Source organism: Cinclus cinclus, chromosome 3 (assembly GCF_963662255.1).
Source record: "Cinclus cinclus chromosome 3, bCinCin1.1, whole genome shotgun sequence".
Taxonomy (NCBI): Eukaryota; Metazoa; Chordata; class Aves; order Passeriformes; family Cinclidae; genus Cinclus; species Cinclus cinclus.
The window spans coordinates 383,837-410,208 of NC_085048.1; the positions used below are offsets into that span (position 1 = coordinate 383,837).

Genomic DNA, 26,372 nt, shown 5'->3' on the forward strand with positions numbered 1-26,372 from the left:
GTAAGGCAACGTGGAAGCTGATGTCTCGACTCACCCCGCTGTGTAAAGCACCATTATGAAGTCAGGTTGTACAGTAGTAACAGTACCTTTTATATATATATATATCTATATCTCATATCTATCATATATATATAAACTGTAAACAAGAGGTAACAGCGGCTTCTAGGATCTGCTCTCTTCAAGGTTTCCGTGTGGTAGGCACCCAAAATACTGTAGAAAAGGTGTGTGTGTGGTGTGTGTGTTCCCGGCCTCCCTGCCGGGCTGGCTCCATGTCACCGGAGAGCGGTGCTGGTGGAACAGAGCGAGGCTCAGCCGCCGGGCGCTGGAGCCGCCGAGCGCTGCCGCAGCCGGGGCCGGGCCGGCCGGGCGCTGGCACGGACGGAGCGGAGTGGTCTCGGAGCGGGTCTCGGAGCAGAGCGGGTCTCCTTGGCCTCCACCTCCCTCTCGACTGGGCTTTCCCGCTGCCGTTTCCCCCTCTCCGAGAGCGGCACTGGCGACGGCATCTCGTCTGGCCCGCTGCTCCGAGAAGTGGAAACCAAACCGACAGGAAAACCCAGCCAGAAAAGAGCGGAAAAATTAAAAGGTTACCCCAAAAAAAATGGTTTTGGTTTCTTTTCTTTTTCTCTTTCTTTTTTTTTTTCCTCTGTTTCCTCGTCGTTTGTTTGCTTTCGCCGTCTTCGTCGTTTGTTTGCTTCTTGTGGTTTTTGTTTGTTTTTCAATAGCTAAAGCTGATCCTGGGAAATTCCGGAGAGGACACCGACCCCTTTCACTCGGGGAGACGTGTGCTGGGTTCCCGTCGGGCTGCGAAATCCCGTCTCTCTTCTGGGTGCTGACTCTTCTCTCATTCCGTGTGTTCACTTCTCTTGGCGTGGATGGGTTTGTTTCCGACTCGCTCCGTGTGACCAGTTCCTGCCCATCTCTAAACGCAGGCAAAGTATTCCTTCAGGGGCGCGAAGAGGTGGCGAATCACCGGCACGCTCCAGGACCTGCCGAGCAGTCTCTGCCGGGCCAGGCGGCTCATGTTGGACACGTCCGTGTAGTGCACGGGGAAGCCAAAGACCCTGCGGGACAGGGATGGGGAGGGGTCAGTCAGGGGCGCGGCACGAACAGGACCCAGCCTGGCACCCCCGCCAGGTGCCTGCAGTACCTCTCCATCTCCGTGCACCACAGGATGTCCTCCTTCTCGTTCATGAACACGGGGAAGTGCTGGTCCTTGCCCTGCTTGATGGAGTTGGAGCGAGTGGTGATGGTTCGCACTTTGCTGAACTGCAAGAGGCACAGGCTGGTCAGGCTGGGGTGGGATGGAGCCCCCAGCCCTGGGAGCCACCACCCTGCGGCACCCCAGAGAGCCTGGGACTGCTGGTGACAGCACTGGAACCCCGTTCCCGTCCCTTCAGGAGCCCTCCCCTCAGCCCCTCACCACCCAGCCCTGCTGACCTTTGCTATCCTGCCGTGCTCCAGGCACTCTTGCAGCTCCAGCTTATCGTTGACAGTGGAAGCGAGGGGCCTGGGGGAGAGAGATGGTGAGGAGGGGGTGGCAGCGCTGTGGCCCCATGCTGTCCCCACACCCTGCCCGCAGGGCAGGTCTCCAGCTGGGGTTTGTGGGGGTCACAAAGTTGCCATGGCTGTTCTGGGGGTCTGTGGCAGGTGACTGGCAAGAAGTAGCCAATTCATGTGGGAGCCCATCTGTGGCCACCAGCTGTGGGCCACCTCAGCCAACATCCAAGAGGGACACAAAGGACAAATTAGTGCCACCCCTCCCGCACACGAGAGCTGGGACAGGACCAGCCAAGCCTCATGGGGGAATCACCATAAGTTTCTAAGGTGTGCCATCACATCTTTGTGAGACTCCCACTCTTGCCCAGCACTGACCAACGTCAGGAGATCTCCAGAGCCACATCTGAGCTAGGGGAGGGAGGGAGGGAGGACCCAGGAGTGCAGCTCACCCTCCCAGAGCCACGCCAGGGGCTCAGCTTTGGGCTGCTCTCACCAACCTGTTCATGCCGGGCAGGTTCCCCCAGAAGTACCGTGCCCGGTGCGCTGCAGACACTTCTTTGGCATCAATCATGACGGGATTTGACTGAGGGATGGAGAGCGGGAAAGGTCAGAAGGGCTGCACAGCCCCTTGCTGTGGGGGTGGGACCTGGGGGTCCCAGGGCTGGAGAGGGGTGACCCCAGGCGGGCACTGACCTCCAGGAAGCGCGAGATGTCCCTCTTGTCGCTCACCCCCATGGCCACCACGTTCTCAAAGAGCCAGAAGAAGGGCCGGTCGTCACCCTCCTTGGGCCGGGCTTCGTGGAGCAGGCGGTAGAACTCGAAGAAGAGGCGCCCAGTACCCTCTGGGAAGAGACAGGAGGGGCTGGGGTGAGGGCTGGGGGTCTCTGTCAGCCCTGGGGGACCAGCCCCATCCCTGTAGAGCCCCGGCCCTCCTACCGTAGAGACCCTTCCTGGCTGGGTTGACGATGGACAGGTCGTTGCAGGGGCTCCCCCCAATCACCAGATCAAAGGGGCCCCACTCCTGTATCTGCAGAGTGAAAGGAAACCCGGGGTGAGCCAGGCGCTGCCACAGCCTGGGGCAGGACGGTGGCCGAGCTCCCAGAGTGGGAAGGGAGCCACCAGTACCATTGAGCCCTACTCCTGGCCGTGCACAGCACACCCTGATGCTCCCACCCTGGGCCCAAGGGCTGTCCAAAGGCTCCTGGAGCTCCAGCAGCCTTGGGGGGGGGGCTGGAGGGGGGTCGAGGGGCCGAGTGGCAGGGCAGGACAGGACGTACGTGTTTCTGGGTGACATTGCGGACGTCCCCGACGTACATGATCTTGCCCTGGTGCCTCACCATGCCCACGGTGATGGAGTCCTCGCACACCTCGGAGGCGATATACCTGTCCACCTGGATGCCCAGGTCCTTCAGCACCAGCAAACCTGTGGGGAGCCATAGGGAATGGGCCATGAGCACAAACAACGGGGCCCCGGCCCCGTCCCCACCTGTCCAACCCCCAGAGCCATCCCCCTTCCTGCTCCCCACTAGTGCACGACCCCAGGGGTGCAGAAGACAACGGAGACCGCCCACGGGAGCACCCACAGGCGTGTCCACACCCTGTGGCCTGGCTGCTCTCACCCCAGCAATCCAATCCCACACGTACCCCAGGGGGAAGCCCGCAAGGCCCATGGGGCCAGGGACCCCCACGCACCTGTGGCGATGCCATCGAAGAGCGAGAGCACCCGGATGGGCTTCCTCTTCTCAGCTGGCACCGGCGGGTACACCTTCGGTGGGTCCTGCAAGCCACGGGGATGGGGTCAGCGGGGAGGGGCTGGGGGTCAGCAGGGAGGTGCCTTGGGTCAGCGGGGAGGGGGCACTCACAAACTCCTGGTCGTGGTTGTTGGCGAAGAACATCTGGAGACGCGAGGGCCAGTCCTCCCGCCGCCGCAGCAGGCCGTAGACGCCCTTGTGGCCACACATGTAGCAGTTCCAGGGGTCCTCCTTGATGGCCGCCTGCGCTGCCCCTGGGCCCACCAGCAGGTCCACGCACTCCACGCAGAAGCACCTGGCACAGGTGGGAGCCAGGGTCAGCAGTAGGGCTCACGCCACCACCAGAATTTACCCGGCTCCACAGCACTAATGGGGCAGCACCCACTGGGGTCCTACAATCCTGCCCACACACACCCCTGGTATTTACCAGCTCCATGCTGGGATTTGGGACAAGCCAAAGCTTGCCCCAGCACTGGAGCAGGACTGTGGCATCACCAAAAACCTCAACACAAAGACCTCAGTTCCACACCTGACCTGGGTCGTCCCCAGAACTACTGAGCTCCACAGCAGTACTGAGCATTGCCAGAACCTCCCCCAACCCTACAGGATGATTTCATCACTGCCAAAAGCCCCCCACCTGGACTGGCATCGCCAAAATTCCATGGCAGGACCACGCCAACTCCAGACTGCAGCATTGCCAAAACTTCCCCCAACCCCAGAAATCAGGACCAAGGCACCACCACAACCACCCAGTCTCAAACCACAACTGGCATCGCCCAATCCCCATGCCAGTACTGTGGCACCACCAGAACTTCCCAGCTCCATTAAGGCAGGATCAGGGTATTGCCAAAACTTCCACAATCCCACACGTGGACCAGAACATCACCAAAACCTCCCAACCCCACACACGGGGACTATGGCATCATGAAAACATCCCAGTCCCAAACGAGGACTGGCACCATCAACAGCCCGTGGCAAGGATGTGGCACCATGAAAATCTTCCCAGTCTTGTACTGACACATCACAAATCCTCCCAGCCCCAAACCAGGACTGGCATCACTGAATTCCTACACCAGAACTGAAGCATCACCAGAACTTCCCATGCTGGGACTGTAGCATCACCAAAACATTCCCAAGCCCCACACCAGGACTGGCATTACCCAATTTCCATGCCAGGTCTGTGGCACTACCAAAACCTCTCTAGCTCCACATGAGGACTGAGGCATCACAAAATATCCCAGGCTGGTAATTGAGGTGAATAAATCTGGTCCAGGTAGTGGGTCTCAAACGAAGATTGAGCTGCAGAGGCTGAGCTCTGGGTGGAGCCCCCACCATGAACTGCTGAGCTTTTAAATAACAAAGAGGATGAAGGGTGAACGGACACAGAAACACAGAAGGAGTTGGGATAACATAACACAGGAGATATAGAGGTGCCTACTGGCCAGGAGCTGAGGACTCTTTAAAGGGGGACACTGGGGGGATAAAACCGAGGAGTTCTTTTGCTGGGATCCCTCATTGGAGGCACCAGCTCAGGTTGCATTTGTACTTCTGTGCCATGAAAAAATGGCTTTACCAAACAAGACATCTGAGGCTCTGCCATTGGAAACTGGGCTAGAACAGGTGAGGAAACAGGGTCTGACTGGGCAAGGGGCTGTGGGGAGTCCAGCAGGGCCAGTGGGGAGTCCAGCAGGGCCAGTGGGTCACTGAAGCTGCCCTGCAAAGGGGCTCTGGCCACAGCAGTGACAGTCTCTGGCACTGGCTGTGTGACAGATCAGGAGGATCAGGAACCCTCAGACTGGGAGGTTACCTTACTGACATCACAAAATTCCCATGCCAGCACTTGGCATCACCAAAACATCCCAGTCTGACACAGGACTGGCATCACTGACCACGGGACATTGCAGCACCACCACACCCGGCCCAGACTCACAACAGGACTCGGATATGAAAGCCTGACACGGGACAGTGGCACCACCAGGACCTCCCAGTCCCATGCCAGCTCTGGCATCACCACAGCCGCCTGCTCCTGTGCCACAGACCACAGCATTGCCAAAACATCCCACCCCAAACCAGAACCAGCATCGCTGAACTCCCTTGCCAAGACTGCAGCATCACCAAACCTTCCCCGTCCCTTACTGAGACTGGGACATCCCCAAAACTCCCCAGTCCCACACCAGGACTGGCACCACCAGAAAACCACGTGGCAGGAATGTGGCAACGCCAAACTTGCCGGACAGGAGCAGGGTCCCAGTGAAAGCTGTGTGGCTCCAGCCCAGCCCTGTGGCACCCCCAGCCCCCCGGCCCCCAGCCCCACACCTGCAGCAGTTGTTGTTGCCACACATGAGGACCTCGCGGCCGCCACAGCAGATGGTGCAGTAGGACTGGTAGCCATCGTCGTCATACTGGTAGGCGCACTCCAGAAAGCAGTTCTGGGGACAGCCAGGGTGTCACTGCAGGCCTGGGGACACTGAGCACCCCGGGACAGGGTGGTGCACCCTGTGAGCCCCCCGGCTGTGCCTGCTGGCTCGGCACCACACCGTACCTTGCAGTTTTGGCACATGCCCCCGATGAACAGAGGGTGCTCCAGGGTCACATTGAGGCTCCCACAGGAGATGCAGATGTCTGGGGTAGAAAGGAAGACATTGCCCTGGCACCCCAGCCCAGTGTGGGGACACGCCAACCCCTGTCCTGTGCTCTCCAGGACACTTTCAACCCCATGTTGGTGTCACACCAGAGCTAGGGACCAGCCCTTGGAGCAGCAGGCAGGACTCCCATTGCCCTCCAGCCCCACCCCAGACAGTGTCCTGCTGGTGGTCCCTGCCACCATCCAGGGTGGGCCACTGCTACATCACAGCTGCTGTCCCTCGTGCCAGCCAGGCTCAGGGGTGGGACGAGCCTGGCCTTCTTTCCTTGAGCTGACCCCACACCCCTCTGCCCTGAGCTACCCATGCAGGGAGGTGCACACCCCCAACCCCAGCCCACACCCTGGATGTGGGATGTGCCCCAGGCCCCACACTCACCTTCGATGTTCCTGCACTTCTGCCGGACCTCGTACACCAGCCGCTCTGGGGGAAGAGGGTGGTCAGGGGGGCCTGGCCCCAGCCAAGCACTCTCGTGGGTGGGATGAAGGGAGGGAAGGGGGCCCGGCCTGCAGCAGCTCTTGTCCCCCACCCCGCAGTGAGCACGGCCAAAGCAACCCCCCCAGAGAGGAGTGGTGGCCACGAGCGCATCCCCAGCCCCCTCCCCCGGTACCTCGGGTGCGCTCATCAATGATCTCCTTGACCTTGGGCTTCTCCTGGGTTGTGCTTTTACGGGGTTTTTTGGCGGGTGGGGGTGGTGCGTAGGCGGCTGCTTCGGGCTCAACCCACATCTCCGTGTAAACTTCTTTGTAGGGGTTCCGCTCCTCTGTGGGACCAGGGGTCCTCAGCACAGTCCCCCATCAGGTCCCATCATCAGCGACCTCCCAGCAGGTTTCCAGTCTCCCCTCCCTGCCCCCCAAGACCTCCCAGCCCCCACAGTGCTTCCCCTGCCGAGGCTCATCCCACCCTGGGGACACCAGAGCTGATGGTGAGTGTCCCCCAGAACACCTGGGCAAGTGTACCCAGTGCCTCACGCACCCAGGGTCTGCACCCGGCTCACCTTCGGGGGGCTCCAGCCCCTTGGGGCCGGAGGGCTGGAAGCCACCCAGGGCCCACTCGATCATCTGCTTGTTCTGGATCTCCACCACCTTGGACGTGTCTGTCTCGTCGTTCTCAGGGCACGCAGGGAAGATCTTCCCAGCCCGGCTGCTGGCCACCTGCGGGAGTGCAGGTGTCACCCACCCCCCCACGGGGGGTCCCCATCCTCACCACCCCCTGCACTGTCAAACCAGACAGTCCCAACCCTCGGGGGCACCAACACAGTCAGGAACCTCCACAAGAGCCCCTAGCACTGCTAAGAACTCCCAATGCCAGGATCTCCCTACATTGTGGGGTGCCACAATAGACCCTTCCAGCAGTGCTGAGACATGCCCTGAAAGGCCTGAACACCCCCGCAGAGATGCCCAGAGTCCTCAACGTCCTCCCCAGACCATCCCCCAAACCCCCGCCTGGCAGAGTGATTCCCAGACACTCCCAAAGCCTTCTTAGAGAGAACACCACAAATGTCCTCAGGGGGTCCTCCAGATCCTCATGCCTTTTAAGAGACCTCCAGCTGGGGCAGGAGCAGGGGAGACAGGGCAGGTCCTGGCAGGGTTGAGAGGCATCTGCTGCTTGCACAGATGGAGCCACTGCCCCAGGATGTCCCCCCAGCTCCGCCGTGTCCCCGCTCACCTGCAGCACCTCGTAGATGGCCTTGCGGTACATGGGCTGCTTGTTGTAGGTGGCCTGGTGGAAGGCGCTGGCAAAGGAGCTCAGGGGCAGCAGCTTCTCCACACACACCTGGGGACAGACAGGACACGACCGTGGGGACACCCGGAGGAGGACTCTTGTCACCCCCAGGCCCCCCGGGTGCAACTTACCACCGAGAACTTGCCGTCGCCGAACCACATGACCCAGCGGGTGCCCTCGGCCGCGCGGCTCCGGCCGGTCATCCACCAGGACACGATGCGGCCGGGCCACCACGAGAAGCCGCGCAGCTTGCCCCACACCAGCTCGCCGATGCCGAAGCCGCGCCCGTCCTGCGGGGGAACGCGGGACTCAGGGCGGTCACACGAGGGCCCGGCCCCGCCGCGGCCCCGCTCCGCCCGGCCCTGCCCTCACCTCGTACTCGGGCTCGTCGTCGGCGGATTTGGAGGCGTTCTTATCGCCGGCCTCGGCCACGGCCGGCTCGGGCGTGGTGGCCACGCTGGGCGAGGCGGGGTCGGTGGGCTGCTGCGGGCCGGGCGGCGGGCTGGCCTCCTCCTCCTTCTGCGCCTCGGCCCGCGCCGGCTCCTCCACCACGTTCATCACGGCGATCACCTTGGCCTTCTTCTCCGCCTGCGGGGACACGGCAGGGCATGGCCGCCGGCCCCACGGGCCACACCGAGCTGGCACGGCATCACCCGGGGCTTGAGCCAGCCCCCGACCCACGGCGGGGCCTGGGGGCGAGCTGCCCTGCCTCCGTCTCCCCCTCCTGACCCCCGTTCTCCGGGACCCCCAGAACTAATCCCGGAATCCCCGGGGCCCATTCCAAGACCCCTCGCACTCATCCCGTTGACTCCCAGAACCCATCCCGGTATCCTCTGTATTTATCCCGGGACCCTCGGATCTTATCCCGGTCCGTGTCACCCTCTCCGCGTCCCCCCCCATCCCCGGTCCACGTCACGTACCCGCGGGGACCGGCCGGGCCCGGACCGGGGCGGAACGCACGGAGCCGGAACGCGCGGAACCGGCCGGGCCGGTGCGGGTCAGCCCGGCGGCCCTTTGTCTGGGCTCCGGGTCACGTGGTGCCTCCCGGCCCGGCTGGTTGGCTGCCGGGGGGTGGGGGGGAGGAGGGGGGCGCGGGGGGCACGGGCCGGACCGGATCCGAAGGGGAACCGAAGGCACCCGAGTAGAACCGAACGGAACCGTAAAGGACCCGAGCAGAATCAGAGTAACCGAGAAGAGCCGAAGAGACCCGAACGGCGTCGCCCGGGCCAGAACCGAAGGGAACGGAGCGTAACAGAAGGGACCAGCAGAACCGAAAGGTTCGAGAAGAACCGAACGGAGCCGAGAGGAACGAAGGCAGCCGAGCGGCCTCCGGGACGGATCCGAGCGGTCCCGAGCAGAACCGAACGGTTCCGAGCAGAACCGAACAAAGCCGAGCTGACTCCCGGCACGGAACCAAACGGAACCCAACGGCTCCGAGCGCTCCGGCCCGGTTCCGGTCCCGGTCCCTCGTAATCTCGGCCCCAGTGCTTCTCGCCCCAGCCCCGCTGTCCCGCCGGTGCCCCGGTCCGGTCCCGTCCCGTCCCGTCCCGCCCGTCCCGGTACTCACGGGCCCGCGGCCGTGCTCCGGTCCGGGCTGGGCTGCGCCTTACGCCGCGGGGCCGCTCCCGCTGCCTTTTGTCCCGGGGCCGCGGCCCCCCGGCCTTTGTGCGGAGCGCCGGGACGGGGCGGGGGCGGTGGCGCCCCGGGGGCCTGGCCCCGCACGGCTGGAGCCGCCCCCGCCCCCCGCACCAGTGCCACCAGTGGCGAACTGGGAGGGGGGGCGGGCAGCGGCCCCGCTGCACCGGTTGGGCCCGGCGTGGATGGACACTGGTGTGCGGTCACACTGCCCGCTTCAGCCCGGTGCGGACGGGACACGCTCGGGGTCCCCGCACCCCAGGACGGGCCTTGTCCCCACCTGCCAGCCCGCGAGTGCCGGGGGTCCCACGGCGCGGTGGCTCCGGGACCCCTCTGTGTACAGAGGGGGACAAAGGGGTGAGTGGTGTCACCCCGGGACCCCTGCCCTGTCACCCACTGTTCGAGGGTCCCCGGGCCACCATCTCATCCCGGGACCAGGAGGGACCCCAAGGGACCTCGGCACGGCAAGGCCCCAGTGCCACCCTCTGGGTGTCCCCCGGGTGACAGCGAGGTGACATCACCCGGTCCGTGTCCCACCGGGTGACAGCAGGGACACCCCGCTTCCTCCAGCCCAGCTCGGGCTTTTGGGATCTGGGATGTTTGGGGACACGAGTGGCCCCGGACCAAAGGACCCGGCGTGTCCTGAGGCAGGGTCACAGCAGGACCTCGCGTCTCCCCCCAGCCAGTGCTGGTCCCGCCGAGTCCCCGCTCTGCCCGGGGGGGGGGGGGGAACACAGGAAATGTCCCATCGCCGGTCGTTAAGGGACATAATCTGGATATCCCCGCTGGACAATTGCCCCAACTGATCCCTGCCCTGGGGCCACGGCAGCTCTGCCAACCCGGTCCACCCCCACCCTCATCCCCAACTGCATTCCCAGTCCCTGTCCTTGCCCCACCCCCAACCTCATCTCCATCCTTCTCTCAACCTCATCTCCATCTTTATCGTGTTCCTCATCCTATCTCCATTCCATTCCATCCTCAGCCACTGTTTTTGCCTCATCCACATCCCATTCCCACCTTCATCCTTTGCCCCATCCCCATATCCTTCATCTTCATCCCAACCCTACCTCCCCATCCCATCTCTATCCCCATCTCCACAGCTGGCACAGGGTGGAGGGTCCCTGCCTTAGGGGTCCCAGACATAAGAGAGCCAGCACCTGCCCTGGGTGTCGCTGTCCCTGGCCACCTGCACCCCTCAGAGGCTGAGGGGATGAGGAAGAGGAGGGCAGGCTGGAGGGGGCTGGATCATGCCCACGGTAGTGAGGCTGGTGACCCCAGCTGGGACAGACAGCGTCCCCAAAGTGGGACATGGGAGGTGGGTGGCACAGATAGGGATGGGGGCAGCTGTGAATGGTCACTGGTCCACCAGCCAGCTCTGCTCCCCGAAATTATGGCCCAGAAGTGACCAGTGACAGGTTTGGAGGTCCTCAGGGTTTGGGGAGCTCCACTGAGAGGAACTTGCCAGTGCCAAAGGGCTCCGGTCTGGGGGCTGCTGCTGGGGACCCCTTACAGGAGGAGGGAGGCAGTCATGCCCTATGGGGACACTTTGAACATACCAGCTGTGCCCTGTGGCCCGTGGGGACGCTGTGGCTGTGTCAGCCATGCCCTGTGCCCCATGGCACGGCCCGGCCACGGCAGCGGTGCCCAGCGGGATGCCCTGGCTGTGCCAGGCTCCACTGTCCCTGTGGGTGCCGGCAGGAGGGTGCTTGGCAGCAGGGTTATGAATAGTGCCAAGGAGGTAGCACAAGGGGACACATTGCCAGGGAGACCCGCAGGCAGTGGGGGACAATGCCGAGAATGGGGTGAGGGGGGTGTGATGGGGACCCCGGGGCACCCGCAGAGCCCCTGTCTGTGCTGGCCACAAGCAGCCACTGGCGCCGCGGCCACCCCGGGCCTGTGCCAGGCTCCTGCCACGAGCCTGGCTGCGTCATGAGCCGGTTCCCCGGGAAACCGGCAGGAACGGGCGGCACATCCCCGGGAGAAGGACGGGCCCTGCTGCCCGCGGCTGCGCACGCCGGCCCCGAGCCAGGGCGGCCCCGGGGGGCACGGGGGCCAGGAGCCGTGGGGCCAGACTCGGGTGCCAGCGGGGCGGTGTCACCAGCAGCAGCGGCAGGGAGCACCCTTTCCACCAGCCCCAGGGCAGCGTGCCCACCCGAGCCCCCTGCGCGCCCCGCCACCCCCGGCCCGGGCTCTGTGCCACCAACGCCCCGGCGATTGCCGTGGGAGCCTCGGGACTCCGTGGCCACGCGGTGCCCACCCTGTGCCGGCGCCAGCCCTCACCTCCCGCTTCCAGCGTGCCAGCCACTCGTCCCGCTTCCTCTTGCTGATGTAGTAGGGGTCCCCGGCCTGGAAGGTGTGCCGCTGCATGGGCCGCTGCCGCAGGCTCGACTCCCAGCCCAGCCCGCCGCGGAGCCGCCCGCGCGAGCCCTGCGCCGACAGAGAGACACCAGGGTCAGGGTCAGGGTCAGGGTCCGGGTCAGGGCACCGACGTGGCAGCGTGGGGCGGGCCACAGGCTGGGCTTGGGGACAGCAGAGGGGACAGAACGGAGCTGCCCAGGGGGCTGGAGGGGGGCACACGTTTGTGGCGTGGGGAGATGGGCAAGGGGGGCACTACCTGCCTGGGCACACCTGTGCACATGAACATGGCCTGGCCTACGTCTGCACCAGGACCTGGTGTCCAGAGGTTTGATACTGGGGAGGAATTATTCCCTGTGGGGGTAGTGACACCCCAGCACAGAGGTGCCCAGAGACGCTGTGGCTGCCCCTGGATCCCTGGGAATGTTCCAGGGCAGACTGGACATGGCTTGGAGCAACTTGGTCTAGTGGAAGGTATCCCTGCCCCATAGATGAGCTTCAAGGTGCCTTCCAGCCCAAACCAGTCTGGGATTCAATGACCTGGATGCCATGGCATCACACCACACCCAGCTGCACCTTGGTGGGCACCACGGCCCAGGCACGGATTCTCCCCAAACCAGATCCAGCACACTGTGCCCAAAGAACTGATGGAACTGAGGGCAGGCGAGGGGTCAACCTGGGCAGGCACCATCTCATCATGCAGGGCTGGAGGGTGGTCACTGACCCGGCACATCCTGGTGCCATCTGGTCCCCAGCACAGCAACAAGTGCTGCCTGGTGTATGGCTGTGTCATGGCATGGGAGCCCAGGACCCCCATCCTGTGGGAATGTGGGCCCTGCTGCTCCCCCATGGACACCAGTGCCAAGGGAGAAGGGAGAGGTGGTGCCTATGGGCATGAGGAGCACCACATTGGCTGGTGGGCTGTGGGGCCGTGCCCATCTTCTGGAGTAGGCTGTGCCCATCTCCTGGGCACAGCTTTGCAGGGTCCAGCCCCAGGCCATACTTGCCTCCATTTTCAGGGTGTCGAAGTTGTTTTCCTCCTTCTCTTCCTTGCCTGCACACGGAACAGAGAGCAGCCGTCAGCCGGCGTTGGCGCGGGGCTGCGGGGCCGGGACCCCGCAGGGCGATGGGGCCCACCCAGGACTCCACGGGGGAGACGGGGCCCACCCAGCCCGTCCAGGGCCCCCCTGTGCCGGGGCCGGGGCCCGAGGCGCTCCCCGGGGTGGTGCTGTGGGTGGGTGGGCACTGCTTCTGCCACGCTGCCGCTGCTCCTGCCCCGGCGGGGTTTGGGGGTCGGGGCAGTGACCCCCCCCCCCCCCCCCCCCGGCCGGGGAAGCGGCACAGCCCCGCTGCTTCCTGTGCTCTCGGCACATCCGCGCCGCAGCTCGTGCCGAGGCGCTGCCAGGAAAGTGGCTAAAAATAACCCCGAGTGTTTCAGGGGGTGAGAGCTGCCGGGGGAGCGGGGGTGGCCGGGGGGAGTGGGGGGCACTGCTGGGTGCAGAGGGGGCTCCCACCCACTGCTGGCATCCCTCAGCACTTCGTTCAGGCTGCTGGGCACTGGCCACCTTGGCACAGAGCCTAGGGTGGCCCCAGCCCTGTGTGACACCCGCACCATACCCTGCAGCTGGCACATGGGGATCCAGCCCCCCATGGCAGCTGGAGCCCCACAAAGCAGCAAGGCCTGAGTAGGAGAGCAGCCCAGAGTGCTGGGGGACAGCAGGGGACATGGGGGAACGAGGGAGACTCTGGGAGACAAGGGGGACATTGCAGGACACTGGGATGGCAGGGGACACCTTGGGACACCGGGGAACAGGAGTGTGTGTGTACTCCAGGTATGCCCAGGCGTCCATCCCATCCTCCCAGTGCTGCCCGCAGCCACAGGGATCTCAGGTGCGGAAACTAAGGCACGGGAGAGGGGTCCTGGCCTGTTCTGAGATTATCCCAGTCTGTCACTGGGACTGGGCAAACTGGGAGGCACTGACACTGAGACTTCCCGTGGCCTGGCCCATCCCAGGCATGGCATCCCCGCGGAGCCCCAGCTGGCTGGGAGGAGCAGGGGAGGGTCCGGCAGGAGCCGAGCCCGGTGCTGGAAGGTGCCGGTGACCCCGGCACGGAGGGCTGGAAATGGCTCCTTGGAGAGGGAGCGGGCTCCCGGCAGTGTCACGGCTGCCCCGGGCCGTGCTGGGGACGGCTGGAACCGCTCCCACACCACACCCGGCAACCTCCAGAGCCATGGCATCACACCACACAGCGTGTCCGGCTGCCCTGGGCCCGCAGCAGCCGCGGCTCCCCCGCTCCCCGCTCCCCCCGACCGCGGCTGCGGCGCTCCCGCGGCTGCGCCTCGTGACTGCGGCAGCATCTGCAGCGTGCGGCTCATGCATCCATCCATGCATCCATCCATGCATCCATCCAGCCGGCCAGCCAGCCACCAATCCATGTCTGCCTCTTCCAGCTCCACCCCTGCCAGCCCCAGCCATCTCTGCCTGCCCCATCCTCTTCCAGCTCCATCCCAGCTTTCCCCTGTCCATCCCAGACCCCTCCTGGCACCAGCACTGTTTTGGCATGGTCAGCCAGTCAGTCTCTGTGATGATTCCAGTCAGGAAGGTCCCAGTGCCAGAGCTGGGAATGCTGAGAAGGGTGTCCCGAGGTCCAGAGGGACCCTCTGGGGTGCAGCCTGTGCCATGGCCTCTGGTGCCGTCCCCGGGAGCCCCGGGAGCGCGGGGCTCACCTGCAGACCCCTCCCCACAGGTGGCACAGCCAGGGATCCCCGGGCCCGCTCTGCCCCGGGCTCAGCAGCCGCAGCTCCCTCGGCCTGACCCCAGCAGAGACGCTCCAGCCCTGCAGCATCGCAGGGTGCTTGGCGGGCTCTGCCCAGCTTGTCCCTGTCCCTCGTGTCCTGGGGAGCCAGCGCTGGGCCCGCTGCTCCGGGGTGGCTGCACTCCCTGGGCACCTCCTGATATGGCCCAGAAATACCCTGGGACCCCTGGAACCCCCTGTACTGAGCTGTGCCCCAGCCAGGTGCTGGGACTGACCCCTCGGCACGGTGCTGCTCCCTCTGCCCTGCCTGCTACCTGGCACCAGGGCCAGCACCTCCTGGGCACCGTGGCCCCCACGTCCCCAGCATGGGCAGGGCTGCCCTGGTGGGACATTCGTGCCAGGGAGGTCTCACAGGTGGGTAGGGATGTGCTGGCACCTCGGGGCACCGAGCACAAGGCCCAGCATCCCTCTTGCTGCTATCAGGAAAGGCGATGATGGGGGATGAGCATGCACAGGCCCCCACTCCGACCTGCTGCCCCCCACCCCAAATCCCCATGACATGGAGGGGCTCAGCCCTTCCTCCTCCTCCTCCTCCTCCTCCTCCTCCTCCTCCTCGTGAGGCAGCGCTGCCCAGCCCATAGCCCTCGCGGAGCAGGACGGTGGGGCCGGGGGTCCCTGGGGGCCTGAGCCCCGCAGCAGGGAGCCCCCAACGCTGAGCTCTTACTTTTCTCTGTGGCCTCCAGGAGTTTCCTCCTCCCGCGTTTCTTCTGGGGGTCGGAAGGGGCCAGCTCACCCTCATCGGCCGGGGCGTCCAGGCCCTCCTTGGGGGTGCAGCGGCCATTCTCCAGCGCCCGGCCCGTCTCTCCGTCCGCCACGCTCTCCGTCTCGTCCTCCTCGGGCCGGCCGCCCTTGGGGCTCACGCCGCCCTCCTCCGCGTCCCCCTCCACGTCCCCGTTGGGCAGCGGCTCGGCGGGACTGGCCTCTGGGCAGGGTGGGGGGCACTTGGGGACGGCCGCGGTGTCTTTGGGGGTGTCACTGCTTTCTGCCTGCTGGGAGGAGGGGAAGGAGCTGCAGTTGGTGCTGGCAGGGAGGGGGGACAACAGCACATTACTCTGAGAAGTGCCAGTGCCACCTCCTGCATCACAAATGTGACAGCTGCCGCTGCCTGCTGAAGGGACCTTGGGACCAGGACATGGTGTCACAGCCCCCTCATGGCCAGGGTACACGGATGTGACACCCTCATGGCCAAGACATATGGATGTGGCACCCTCAGGTCAGGACACATGGATGTGGCACCCTCAGGGCCAGGACACATGGATGTGGCACTCTCAGGGTCAGGACACTCCACCATGGCACTCTCAGGACCAGGACACACAGGTGTGTGTGAGATCCTCATGGACCAGGACACATTTCCATGACCTGCTCAGGGCCAGGACACATTACAGCAACACGCTCAGACCACGACACAATGTCACAGCACCCTCAGGACATGGACAGAGTGACAAGATACCTTTGGGACAATGATGAAGTGCCATGACATCCTCAGGATCACAACAAAAGGACACACACCATGCGGATCAGGACCAGGACACAGGGACATGACACCTTTTGGACTTGGCCTGGCCCATCCTCACTGGCATGGGGACATGGGACAGGTGTGGGTTAGGGACAGGCAGAGCACAGCCCTGTGATAACCACATGACACACACATGTGCAAGAGTATGTGTGACAGGTGTGTGTGTGACAGGTGTGTGTGACAGGTGTATCAATGTGACAGGTGTGTGTGTGTGACAGGTATGTGTGTGTGTGACAGGTGTATCAATGTGACAGGTGTGTCAATGTGACAGGTGTGTCTGTGTGTGTGACAGGTATATCATTGTGACAGGTGTGTGTGTGACAGATGTGTCTGTGTGTGTGACAGGTGTGTGTGTGTGTGACAGGTGTATCAGTGTGACAGGTGTGTCAATGTGATAGATGAGTGGCTGTGCCAGTGCTGTGTGTGCCAGCCCTGGCTCACACCTCTCATGGACAGTTCTGAGTGCAGGACACGGCACCGGGCTGGGATAGCATCATGGGACATCTGGGCAGGTGTATGGCACAGCCTGGCACAATTCAGCACAGACTGGCACAGCTCAGCACAGCACAGTTCAGCTCAGTTCAGCAAGCATAGCACAGCTTGGTGCAGTTCAGCACAGCCTGGCTCAGCTGAGCACATCTCAGCACAGCTCAGCTCGGCACGGGGAGCAGGAGTCAGAGTGAGAGGCCCAGCCCAGCCCAGCGGTTTCCGTGGCCAGGGAGAGTGAAAGTGCTGCTGTGGCTCTGCAGAGCAGGCGCTGGCACAGCCCTGGCAGGGCGGGCACAGCCAGGCCAGCCCCACTGCCACTCCTGGGGGGCACACCGCCTGGGCCAGGACACCCTAACCCTAAAACTAACCCTTAACTCTAAAACTAACCCTAACCCTAAAACTAAAACTAACACTTTCCCTTGGAACTGGCACTCACCACTCCAGCCCTCTGGGGCCGTTTGGGCACTCCTCCATCCTCCCCAGATACCTGGCACACTGCCACAGGCATGGGGTGCCCACCCCGGAGTCACCCCAGCACTGGCACTGGGCACCCCCACACAGACACCTGGAGGTCCTGCCACTCCATCCTGGTGTCCCCGGCATCCTTCCGCAGCACAGGAGGGTGCCAGGGTGGCACAGTGTAGTGACAGGGTGGCACAGCATGATGCCAGGGTGGCACGGTGGGCAGTTGTCCACGGGGACTCTCCTGCCTGTCCCCAGTGAAGTACAGGTGCCCCTGCTGGGCTGTTTGGTGACAGGATCCAGGGAGGGGACGTGGCACTGCTGGGGGCTCACGGTGCTGCCCACCAGGAGGGGCTGGGGAGGGGCACAAGCTCAAGGGGGGTAGCAGGTGACAGGCAGTCTTTCCTCCCCGAGGTCCCCAGTTTGTGCCACAGGGCACGGGACCCCCGACCCATCCCCACCACGGCGAGTCCCCCTGGCCACTGCCACCCCCCTCCTGCCTGTGCCACAGCCCCTGGCTGCTTCCTGCTGCTCTGCCCCAGCGCTGCCGCTTCCTCCGGGGCTGGGAGGGAGGAGAAGGGCTCAGAGGGCTCCAGCAGCACTGCTGCGGCCTCTTCCCATCCCGGCTGCTCCAGGCTGGGCCCCGGGGAGGGCGCGGTGTCCCGAGCAGACACTGGCGCCATCGGGAGCGCTGTGCCACTCCACGAACGAGGGCACACCTGGGCTTTCGGAGACCCCGAGGCCAGACCTTGGCGTGCCCGGCCAAGGCGTGCTGCAGCCCCGAGAGGGCCACACGGCCACCACGGGGACACTGCAGTGAGGCCTGGGAGCCGTGCAGGGAGCTGGAACCAGGGCAAGATGGATGCCAGGGAGCCAAGTCCCCGCCAGTGCCAGGGCAAGCAGGACGGGTCCTGCTTCCCGCTGCAAGCCTGTCCCTGGCCTGGCAGCGTCTCCAGCTCGCCCCGATGGGTGAGTGCCATTCCCTGATGGGGGTCCCGCAGCCCCTGGCCCCGCTCCCGCCTCCACCTGGGGACGCATCCGCAGCGAGAACAATCGCAGGGGCTGCGGAGCTTCCCGGGAGGGGAAGGAAACGGGAAGGGAAGGCCGGAGCTGTGCTCCAGAGCAGGCACAGGGGCTGCTGGAGGCATGGCCGCGGGGTTTGGGGCCTGGGGGACACTGCAGGACTCTGGGGGTGCTGTGGGGCTGGGGGAGCTCAGCCCAGCCCCTCGCTGGGACAGCCCTGGGGGGCTCAGCTGGTGTGGGGTGCTGGGAGCACAGCGGCACAGGATCCCTTCGGTGCTGGCAGGCTTGGGCAGCCTGATAATGCCAAGGAGCCGTGGCAGGCAGGAGGGTCCTGGGGTGCTAACGCTGGGATGGAACAGGCACCGCGTCCCTCCCATGACGTCCTGCCAGGACAGGGACACATGGCCCACCCAGGCCTGGCACGACCCCGTCCGTCCCACCCAGCCAACACCCACTGCCAGCCCCTCCACAGCCGTCCTGGCCAAGCCTGGCACCCCAGCCTCCCTACCTGGGCCAGGACGGCAGCCCAGCTCACCAGACCCCCCGTGCCACCAGCATGTCCTGGTGCTGCCACTCGGACTGGGCCAGGGAGAGCAGGACCCAGCCTGTGGCCTGTCCCCTTCTCCTCGGCCGCTCTGGTGCCGTCCCTGTCCCTTCCCAGGGCCGGCAGCGGAGCCTTCCTGCCCACCCACCCAGCCACTTCCTCTGGCTGCCGGGCCTGGGAACAAGTGCTGCCTTTCTCCTGCTCCCTCCCCTGCACTGGGCCCCCGCCAAGGAGGCTGCTCTGCCGGGAGCCCGGGGGCTGGACAGCCCTGTGCCCTCCCCAGTGCCCTGGGGACACAGGGTGACACTGGGGACACTCGCCGAAGAGGGATGATGGGGGTTACCGCTTGGGGACTCTGATGCCCACCCCAGCCCGGGGAAGGTGCCCTTGTCACCCACGGCACCACCCACAGAGCCACCCTGCTATGTGGTGTCCCTCTGCCAGGCACAGCTGGGACTGGGCACGCTGGTCTTGGGGCCATGGCACGCCACTGCATGGCTTTGCACTGCATGGCTCAGCATGGCACAGTGCATCACAGGACAGCCTGGTACAGCCCAGCATGGCCCGGCACAGCTCACTGATACCGTGACAACCATCCCCACAGGGCTGTGGCCAGCCAGCCCCCTGCCAGCTCCCTGTCCAGCACCCTGTGCCCTCTCACACCGCTGACCAGGCACGGGGCAAGGCAGGTGCTCATGGCCACATGCCACCCTGGGCACAGGGTGCTGGGGATCCCCAGCAGGCGCCCACAGAGCCAGCCTGGAGCCCATGACATGTACCAGCTCCCATCAACCTGCTCAGGTGCCCATGGCATGTGCCAGCTCCCCCCAGCCTGCTCCAGTGCCCCTGGCACATCAGGCTCTCCTCAAGGAGGATATTTTTAGTAGCTCACGTCCGTAGGGGCATCCCTGGTCTCCTGGCAGTGCCTGGAGCTGGCCACGCCAGCTCTGTTCTCTTGGCACTGGGAGCTGCTGGCCAAAGGGCCAGCTCTGGCACCAGCTCTGGCACCGGCTCTGGTAGTGTTGGAACACACAGGGATGGGCACCCACCATCTCTGGTGGCAGGACATGTCCTGGCATTGCTGCCATTCCTTCATCGTGCCGAGGGGCTCCTGGAGCCCTCCTGGCTGCCAGGCCCCGGCTGCTCCTGCGCCGCTCCCGCTTGCTCCCGAGCCAGCATTATTCTTCCAGCGCAGCAGCGGCTCCCCTGCCCCAGCACGCTGCTCCTGCCATCCCCGGGCCACAGCCAGCCTGCAGCCCCACACCTGCCCAGGTGACACTGCTCCGGCTTTCCCTGCCCCTGGCACCCACATGTCAGGGATCAGGGATCATCGGGACAGGCAGCTTGGACCTGACACATCCCTGCACAGGATTAACCCTTTCTGCTGCCAGAAACTTCTCCAGAAAGGATTTGAAGCCCTCTAAGACGAAGGTGCCTCAGCTCTGTTTGTCTCCCAGGGCCTGTTTATTCCCCTGGCTCACTCATCACCCTGGACCTGTCACCCCTCTGTCACCTCCTGTGGGAGTAGGACTGGGGACACTGTCTAAGCCCGGGAGACTTTCCCTCTGGGCCTTCAGCATCCAGAGGAAACTGCTCCTCCACTCACACGAATTCGAATTCGTTGTGGCAGCAGCCAGGTGCCACCTCGCCACCCCGCAAGGAGGCAGCCACTGTGGATCCACGGCTAGGAAGGGATGAGCCACGCGTGTCCTCAGCCCCTGTACCCTGTCCTAGCACACCCCAAAAGCCTCGAGTACCCCGTGACTCCCCAGCTGACCCCAGCGGGCACGGTGCCCATGATCCAGCGAGAGCTGAGCGATCCTGGGGTGCTGGGTGGGCACTGTCCATGGGCAGGAGCCCGGGAGGCCCTCAGAGGCTCAGGGGCTCTGAGCAGCCCCAGGGTGGGGGGACCAGGGTCCAACTGCCCATGCAGGCAGCAAATGCATGGTGGGGCCTCGAGAGGAGCCACACGGGGCAGGATGGTGCCACCGGGCACAGGAGAGCTCACTGGGGGCCGTGGTGAGCTGAGAGCCAGGAGGGGACAGCCCCTGCAGCTGCTCCCGGCTCTCCTCCAGCTCAGCACCCTGGCACACAGGGCAGCCAGGCCAGCCCATGGCACGCCAGGAGCTGAGGTCTGCCACCACTGCAGCTGCAGGGCAGGAGAGCCCCACGGGGGGACACCCGCTGCCACCCACCTGGCCCTGGTGCCCGCTGGCTCACCTGGGCATGCTTGCGCTTCCGCCCGGGCCGCCCGGCTTTCCTCATGGGCGTCCCCGGCTCCTGCTTCTCCTCCTTGCTCGGGTTCTCCTCGGGCTCCTCTTCCCCCTGCGGGCCGGACACAGAGAGGACGGTTACACCGCCGGGCAGCCCGGGGGTGGGCACGGCTCCACTCCCGCTCGGCGCTGGGATCGGCGCCGCGGGCACCGCAGGGGGACGGGCACCCGCCCGGCCAGGTGGGAGCTCTGTGGCATTGTTGGGCCAGGAGCACTAGGACACTTGGAAGGGTGACAGCGGCTCCTGCCACGCTTGGGGGCCCGGGAGCCTCAGCTGGTGACCCTCCTGCCCGGTGCCGCCGTGCCACGTGCTGCCACCCACCAAGCCCTGCACACGCAGCGCTGGGGGCTCCTGCACTGCGGAACACAGCGAGGGCCGCGTGGACACGTCACGCACGGGCCTGCAGGCAGCCACGAGGCTCCCCGGGGACAAGGGCCAGCAGCAGGAGCTGGGTACCCACGGAGCAGGCAGCTGGCAGCTGTGGGGACCCCGCTGCACCCCAGAGCAGCTGGCAGCGCCCCACGCCCTGTCCCCGGTGCGGCGGCCCAGCCCTGGCGCTGGCAGCACACGTGTGCCAGCATGGCGGCGCAGCAGGAACGCGGCTCCGGGAAATGAACCTGCTCCCGTGCTGAGACTGCGGCAGCGCCGGCAACCTGGGGAGCTGGGGGCCCCGTCCCTGCTCGGGGGTCCCACGCCCGTCACCGCGGCACCGGGGGGGACGCGGCAGGCAGGGGGTGCGCGGGGCCCCGGCACGGCATGGGGTGGGTTTCACCTGAGCCCCAGAAGATCCCGGCGGCAGCAGCCAAGCAGGAAGAGGCCACGGAGGGGGAGCAGGGGAAGGAGGAGAGGCCGGTGGGGGGCTGGTGAGGGAGAGGCCAGGGAGGGGATGGGGCTGGCAGCCAGACAGCGCCAGCATCCAGCTGCAGCTGCGCGGCCCCGCACCCTGGCGGGCGCCAGCACCGGCCACATTCCTGCCCTGGGTCCCCCTGAGCCAGGGCAGCCGCACCATCGGGATGCAGCTGGAACATCCTTGTGGGTCCAGCACGAAGATCCCGAGGCATTGGGACATACTGTGTCCCATGGCTCCAGTGTCCCGTGGCTCTGGTGCCCCACTGCCACAGTGCCCCAGCTGTGGTCCCCAAACCAGCTCCCTCCCTCTGTGCCACCCACCCCAGACTCAGCTGCACTCCCTGTGCCCACCACTGCCTGTCTCCCCTGCCTGGTCTAGGTGGACACGGGAGCCATGTGTAGGTCTGTCCCCAGCACACATGGTGTCCCTCCAGAACCGTGCTTGTTCCAGCCCCACTCGGCTGCCTGTGGGGCTGAGCAGCCTCCAGCGCCCTGCACAAACCCCCCCCCCCATCCCTGCAAATACCCCCCAGCCCCGTGCAGGGACTCCCCAGCCCTGGCATCTGCTGGCACAAGGGCTGAATGAGGACAGGAGACACCACAGCACACAGGGGGCCGGGCCCCGCTCCCCATTCCATCCCGGCTGGAAAGTTCTGGGACAGGTCCAAGGACGATGTCAGGATCCCAGATCCAGCACCATCCTGATGCAGAAGTCCCTGAGGGGGATTGTGGGGGTCCCTGTCCCACAGGCCCCCTGTGCCTTGCTGTGCTGCAAAGCCAGGGCAGCCCCAAGGACCCCAGGGATTAAGGCCAGCCCCGGTGAGGCCCTGGCACCTGTCCCTTTGCCCCAGTGCTACCCTGGCTGCTGGCACCGCCCCAGCCAGTCGTCCCTCACCAGTCCAACTCGCTCAGGTCCTGGCAGCATTTACAGTGGGTGCGCATCAAAGATTTGGGGTGTCACATGCACCAGGTAGTAGCCAGGCTTCTCATGGCCAGGAGAGGATGAAGCTGAGGGGCACCCAGTGTGTGCCAGAGAGGCCAGGGGGGCTCCAGAGTGAAAAGCTGGAGGGACAGAGCTGGCTCGAGGGCTGCCACGGTGGGGGAGACAGCTGTAAAATCAGGGAGATGTGCCCAGCACCTATGAGGACAGGGAACTCTCCCCAGGGCACCCCAAAACCAGGGCAGGTAGTGGGGGTGAAGCCCAGGCACCAGCTAAGGGCTCCAGGGGGGCTCTGCTCCCCCTGGCCCGGCAGGAAGGCCGGTGCCGCCTCCCCGCATCCCGCGGGAGCAGAATCATCCCCCATCCATCACCCCGAGCCCGCCGCCCGGGGGGCTCCGTGGCACGTCCCCGGTGCTGCTCCTGCACCGCTGCCAAGCAACAACCCGGAGGGAACGGCGGCCAGAGCAGCGGGCTGAGCTGCGGCATGACGCAGCGCTGGCTGTGCCCTGGTCCCGCTCCGCGGCACCGCCAGCACGGCCCGGAAAAGCGGCTGTGGGGACCGGCCCCGGGTGAGGGGACCTGCCCCGGGAGAGGGGACCTGCCCCGGGTGAGGGGACCTGCCCTGGGTGCGAGCGGGGCTCAGCCCCACCGGGAGCCACCGGCCCGGCCCGCGGGGAGCCCCGGAGGAGGGGGGGGCGGACTCGCCCTGGCCCCGCGGGCAGCAGCCGCGCTCGGCACGGTGACCTCGGCGCGTGGCCCGGGGGAGGCGACTCCGCGTCCCGCGGGGTCAGCCCAGGACAGCGCTCGGCCTTGGAGCCGCTGCCAGCGCCCGGGCACTGCCACGGCTCTGCCCTGCTCCCGTGGGTGCACGGATGCAGCGGGCACTGCCACGGCTCTGCCCTGTGCCCTGCGTGTCCCCAGAACCATCCCAAAGCAAGAGAGCTGTGCATCCACCCTGCTCCCAGCTCCTGCCGGCAATACCGCAGAGCAAGAAAATATCGACCTGCCCCTGAGGTACCCGTGCTCCCAGCTGTGCCAAGAATGTGCCAGGCGCATCGCAGGGGACACAGGGGCACATCTCAGTGGAAACACGGGCACATCCCAGCGGAAACACCGGCTGGCCCCTCCGGGAGCATGGCTGGAGGATGGGGAGCACCAATGTGCGAGCACAGCGTGGCCCAGCTGGCCAGAAGGAACTGGGACGACCTGGACTTGGCGGTGCCCGCAGTGGGACGGTGTCCAGCTGGCCACAGCCCCGGTGCCCACACCTTGACTGGCCCTGCCCTGCACTGCTGGACACTCCAGCCCACAGGAACAGCAATGGCTTTGCCCGCCCTGGCACTGGGAGTGGCCACCCTGGCCCAGCACGTGCTTGGCCGGGGCGTCCCTCCTGAGCCTGGTGTCACACGTGGAGGAGGTGCGGGGACCCCCGGCACAGGCAGCACCCCCACGAGGGGGGAGCAGGGCTGGCACCAGGGCTATGGGGTCACCACGTGTCCTGCTCAACACAGGGCACCATCCCAGCACACTCTCCAGGGCCAGGACACCCCCATCCCGAGGGGGACACACCCCTCCTGGGGTCACCCCACCCTGCCAGCAGCCTTGCCCCAGCTCTACTCGCAGCCGGGAGGTGACAGCAGGTCTGTGTCCCCGTCCACTCCCCAGGCTCCCCAGCGCCAGGAATAGCTCAATCCTCTCTAATCCCGGCCAGCCGCGGCTCAGGCCTCTCCCTGTCCCCCCCGTCCCCCCCTCCCGGCAAGGGGCTGGGCTGTGCCAGAGGGGACCCGGCACCCCCTTTTCCTGCCAGCCGCGAAACCCCGGAGCCCCCCGAGGGCGGGCACGGGATGGGACTGGCACGGGATGGGACTGGCACGGGATGGGACTGGCACAGGACCCCCGCAGCCCGGTGCGGGGCCGTACCTTGTGCGTGTCGAGCGCCTCTCGGCTGGGCGCGGGGCTGCCGGCGTCCAGGGTCCCGCTGGACGGCATGGTGGGGCACGGGGGCGGGCACGCCGCCTCTTCAGCACCTGAGCGGAGCCCGCTGCGCCGAGGAGGGGGCCGGGAGCCGTCCCCCGCAGCCTGCCTGGATCCTGCTGCCCCTGCGGGAAGCGGAGACGGACGGGGTGAGGGGTGCTCCCGCCCCGGCGTCCCCCGGCCCGGCCCCAGCCCCGGCAATTATTAACACAACACAGCCTTGACTCGGCCGGGCTGGGCTCCTTCCCCACCATCGCCCCCGCAGGCGCCCGAGCCCCGGGCCGTGCTGGGCACGGGGGACACGGTGTGGGGTGCACGGTGTGGGTTCGGGGAGCATGGTGAGGGGTACACGTTGTGGGTTTAGGGTGCATGCGGAGGGTTATATGGTGTGGGTTTAGGGTGCGTGGTGAGGGGTGTAGAGTGCAGGGTGCATGGTGCAGGGTGCAGTGTCAGTGCAGGTGCGTGGTAAGGGGTGCACAGCATGGGGTGCAGCGTGTGGGGTGTTATGGGGCACAGGGTGCATGGTGTGAAGTGTGGGGAGCCCACAGGGGTGCAGTTGTAGGGCACAGTGTCCATAGTGTGGGGTGCAGGGTGTGGGTGCCATGTCCATGGTGTGGGGTGCAGGGTGCATGGGGTGCATGGCATAGGGTGCAGGGTGATGGGTGCACAGTGTGGTGCGTGACACTCAGCACACGATGCTCAGAGTGCATGGTACGGGGTACCCGGTGCATGTTTTGGGGTGCATCGTGCACCCTGTGAGGCGCATGGAAGGGGGTGGGCAGTGTGGGGTACGAGGGCTGCGGTGTGCATTTTGTGGGGTGCAGGGTGCGGGGTACAAGGTGCGGGGTGTGGGAGGTGCAGAGGGCGCAGGGAAGGGTTTGGGGTGCAGGGTGTGCGGGGTACCAGGGACAGGGGCACCAGGTACAGGGTCTGCCCGGTGCAGCACGTGCGGGGTGCTGGCTGCAGGATATAGGGTGCTGGTAGTGAGGGGGCTGGGAGGGCCATCAGGTATAGGGCTGTGGGGTGCTCAGGGTGCAGAACTGGTGGGGCCGAGGGATGCTGGGGGACCGGGGGATGCTGGTTGTGGGTGCTGTTTGCAGGGGACGGGGGGATTCTGGTTGTGGGGTCTGGGGGGTGCTGGGTGTGCGGGGTGCACGGTGCGAGGTCCCGGGTGCGGGGTGCAGGGTGCGGGGGGCCGGGGGGGAGGCGCCAGCCGGCACCTGTTGCTATGGCAAACGCTGCATTCGCCATGGCCGGGGCTGCTGTTGCCTTTGGCACCGGAGCTGCAATTTGTTTCTAGAGCTTTCCAGCCGCAGCCGTTCCCAGCGGCGGGCGGGGGGCTCGGGCGGGGGCTCGGGGGGGCCCGGGCGGGCAGGACGCCGCTCTCAGCACCTCTCCCACCCCAACACATCCCCCCGGCCCGCGGCCGCTGCGGCGGGGGCTGCTGGGGAGGGGGGGGGGAGGTGGGTAGAGCCGGGGGACTGCAGCTGTCCCCCGACACGGGCACGGGGATCCCGGAATTTGGGGTGCTGGGCCCGGGGACACACGGGGGAGCTCAGCCCTCCCTGCCCCAGCGCCCCCTGAGCGGCCCCTCTCGCAGGCTGGGCTGGGGGGAGGATGCGGGCAGGGGGAGCAGGGGAGTGGGTGCAGGCTGGGGTGGAGGGTCGGGGTGCGGGATGTGGGACCCGGGGGTGCAGGATGCCCGCGGGGGTGTGGGGTGCAGGTTGTACCCCCAGCCACAGCGCTGTGCCGGGGAGGGGCTCCCCGGCCCCTTCCCTCCCCAGCTCGGAGAGCCCCCGGGGAAGCCCCGGCGCCGTCCCTGGCACCATCCCCTCCCTGGACCAGGGGTGCCCACGCCAGCTCCCCGCGGGCACACTCG

At 65.9% G+C, this 26,372-nt stretch overlaps 1 protein-coding gene across 1 annotated transcript; it reads right to left on the bottom strand.

Moving 5' to 3' along the window:
* Nucleotides 1–919: 919 nt before the first annotated feature.
* DNMT3A (DNA methyltransferase 3 alpha) lies at nt 920–24,508 on the bottom strand. Its single transcript, XM_062488343.1, has 22 exons — nt 24,440–24,508; nt 20,677–20,781; nt 15,087–15,411; nt 12,613–12,659; nt 11,531–11,677; nt 7,988–8,203; nt 7,747–7,905; nt 7,559–7,666; nt 6,888–7,044; nt 6,501–6,653; nt 6,269–6,313; nt 5,791–5,870; nt 5,565–5,677; nt 3,360–3,543; nt 3,190–3,274; nt 2,775–2,920; nt 2,434–2,524; nt 2,191–2,339; nt 1,995–2,080; nt 1,438–1,507; nt 1,148–1,266; nt 920–1,061 (listed from the first exon to the last, which is right to left on the bottom strand). The coding sequence occupies exons 1-22, from the start codon at nt 24,506–24,508 to the stop codon at nt 920–922; spliced, it is 2,796 nt and encodes a 931-aa protein (XP_062344327.1).
* Between the last annotated feature and the right edge of the window lie 1,864 nt (nt 24,509–26,372).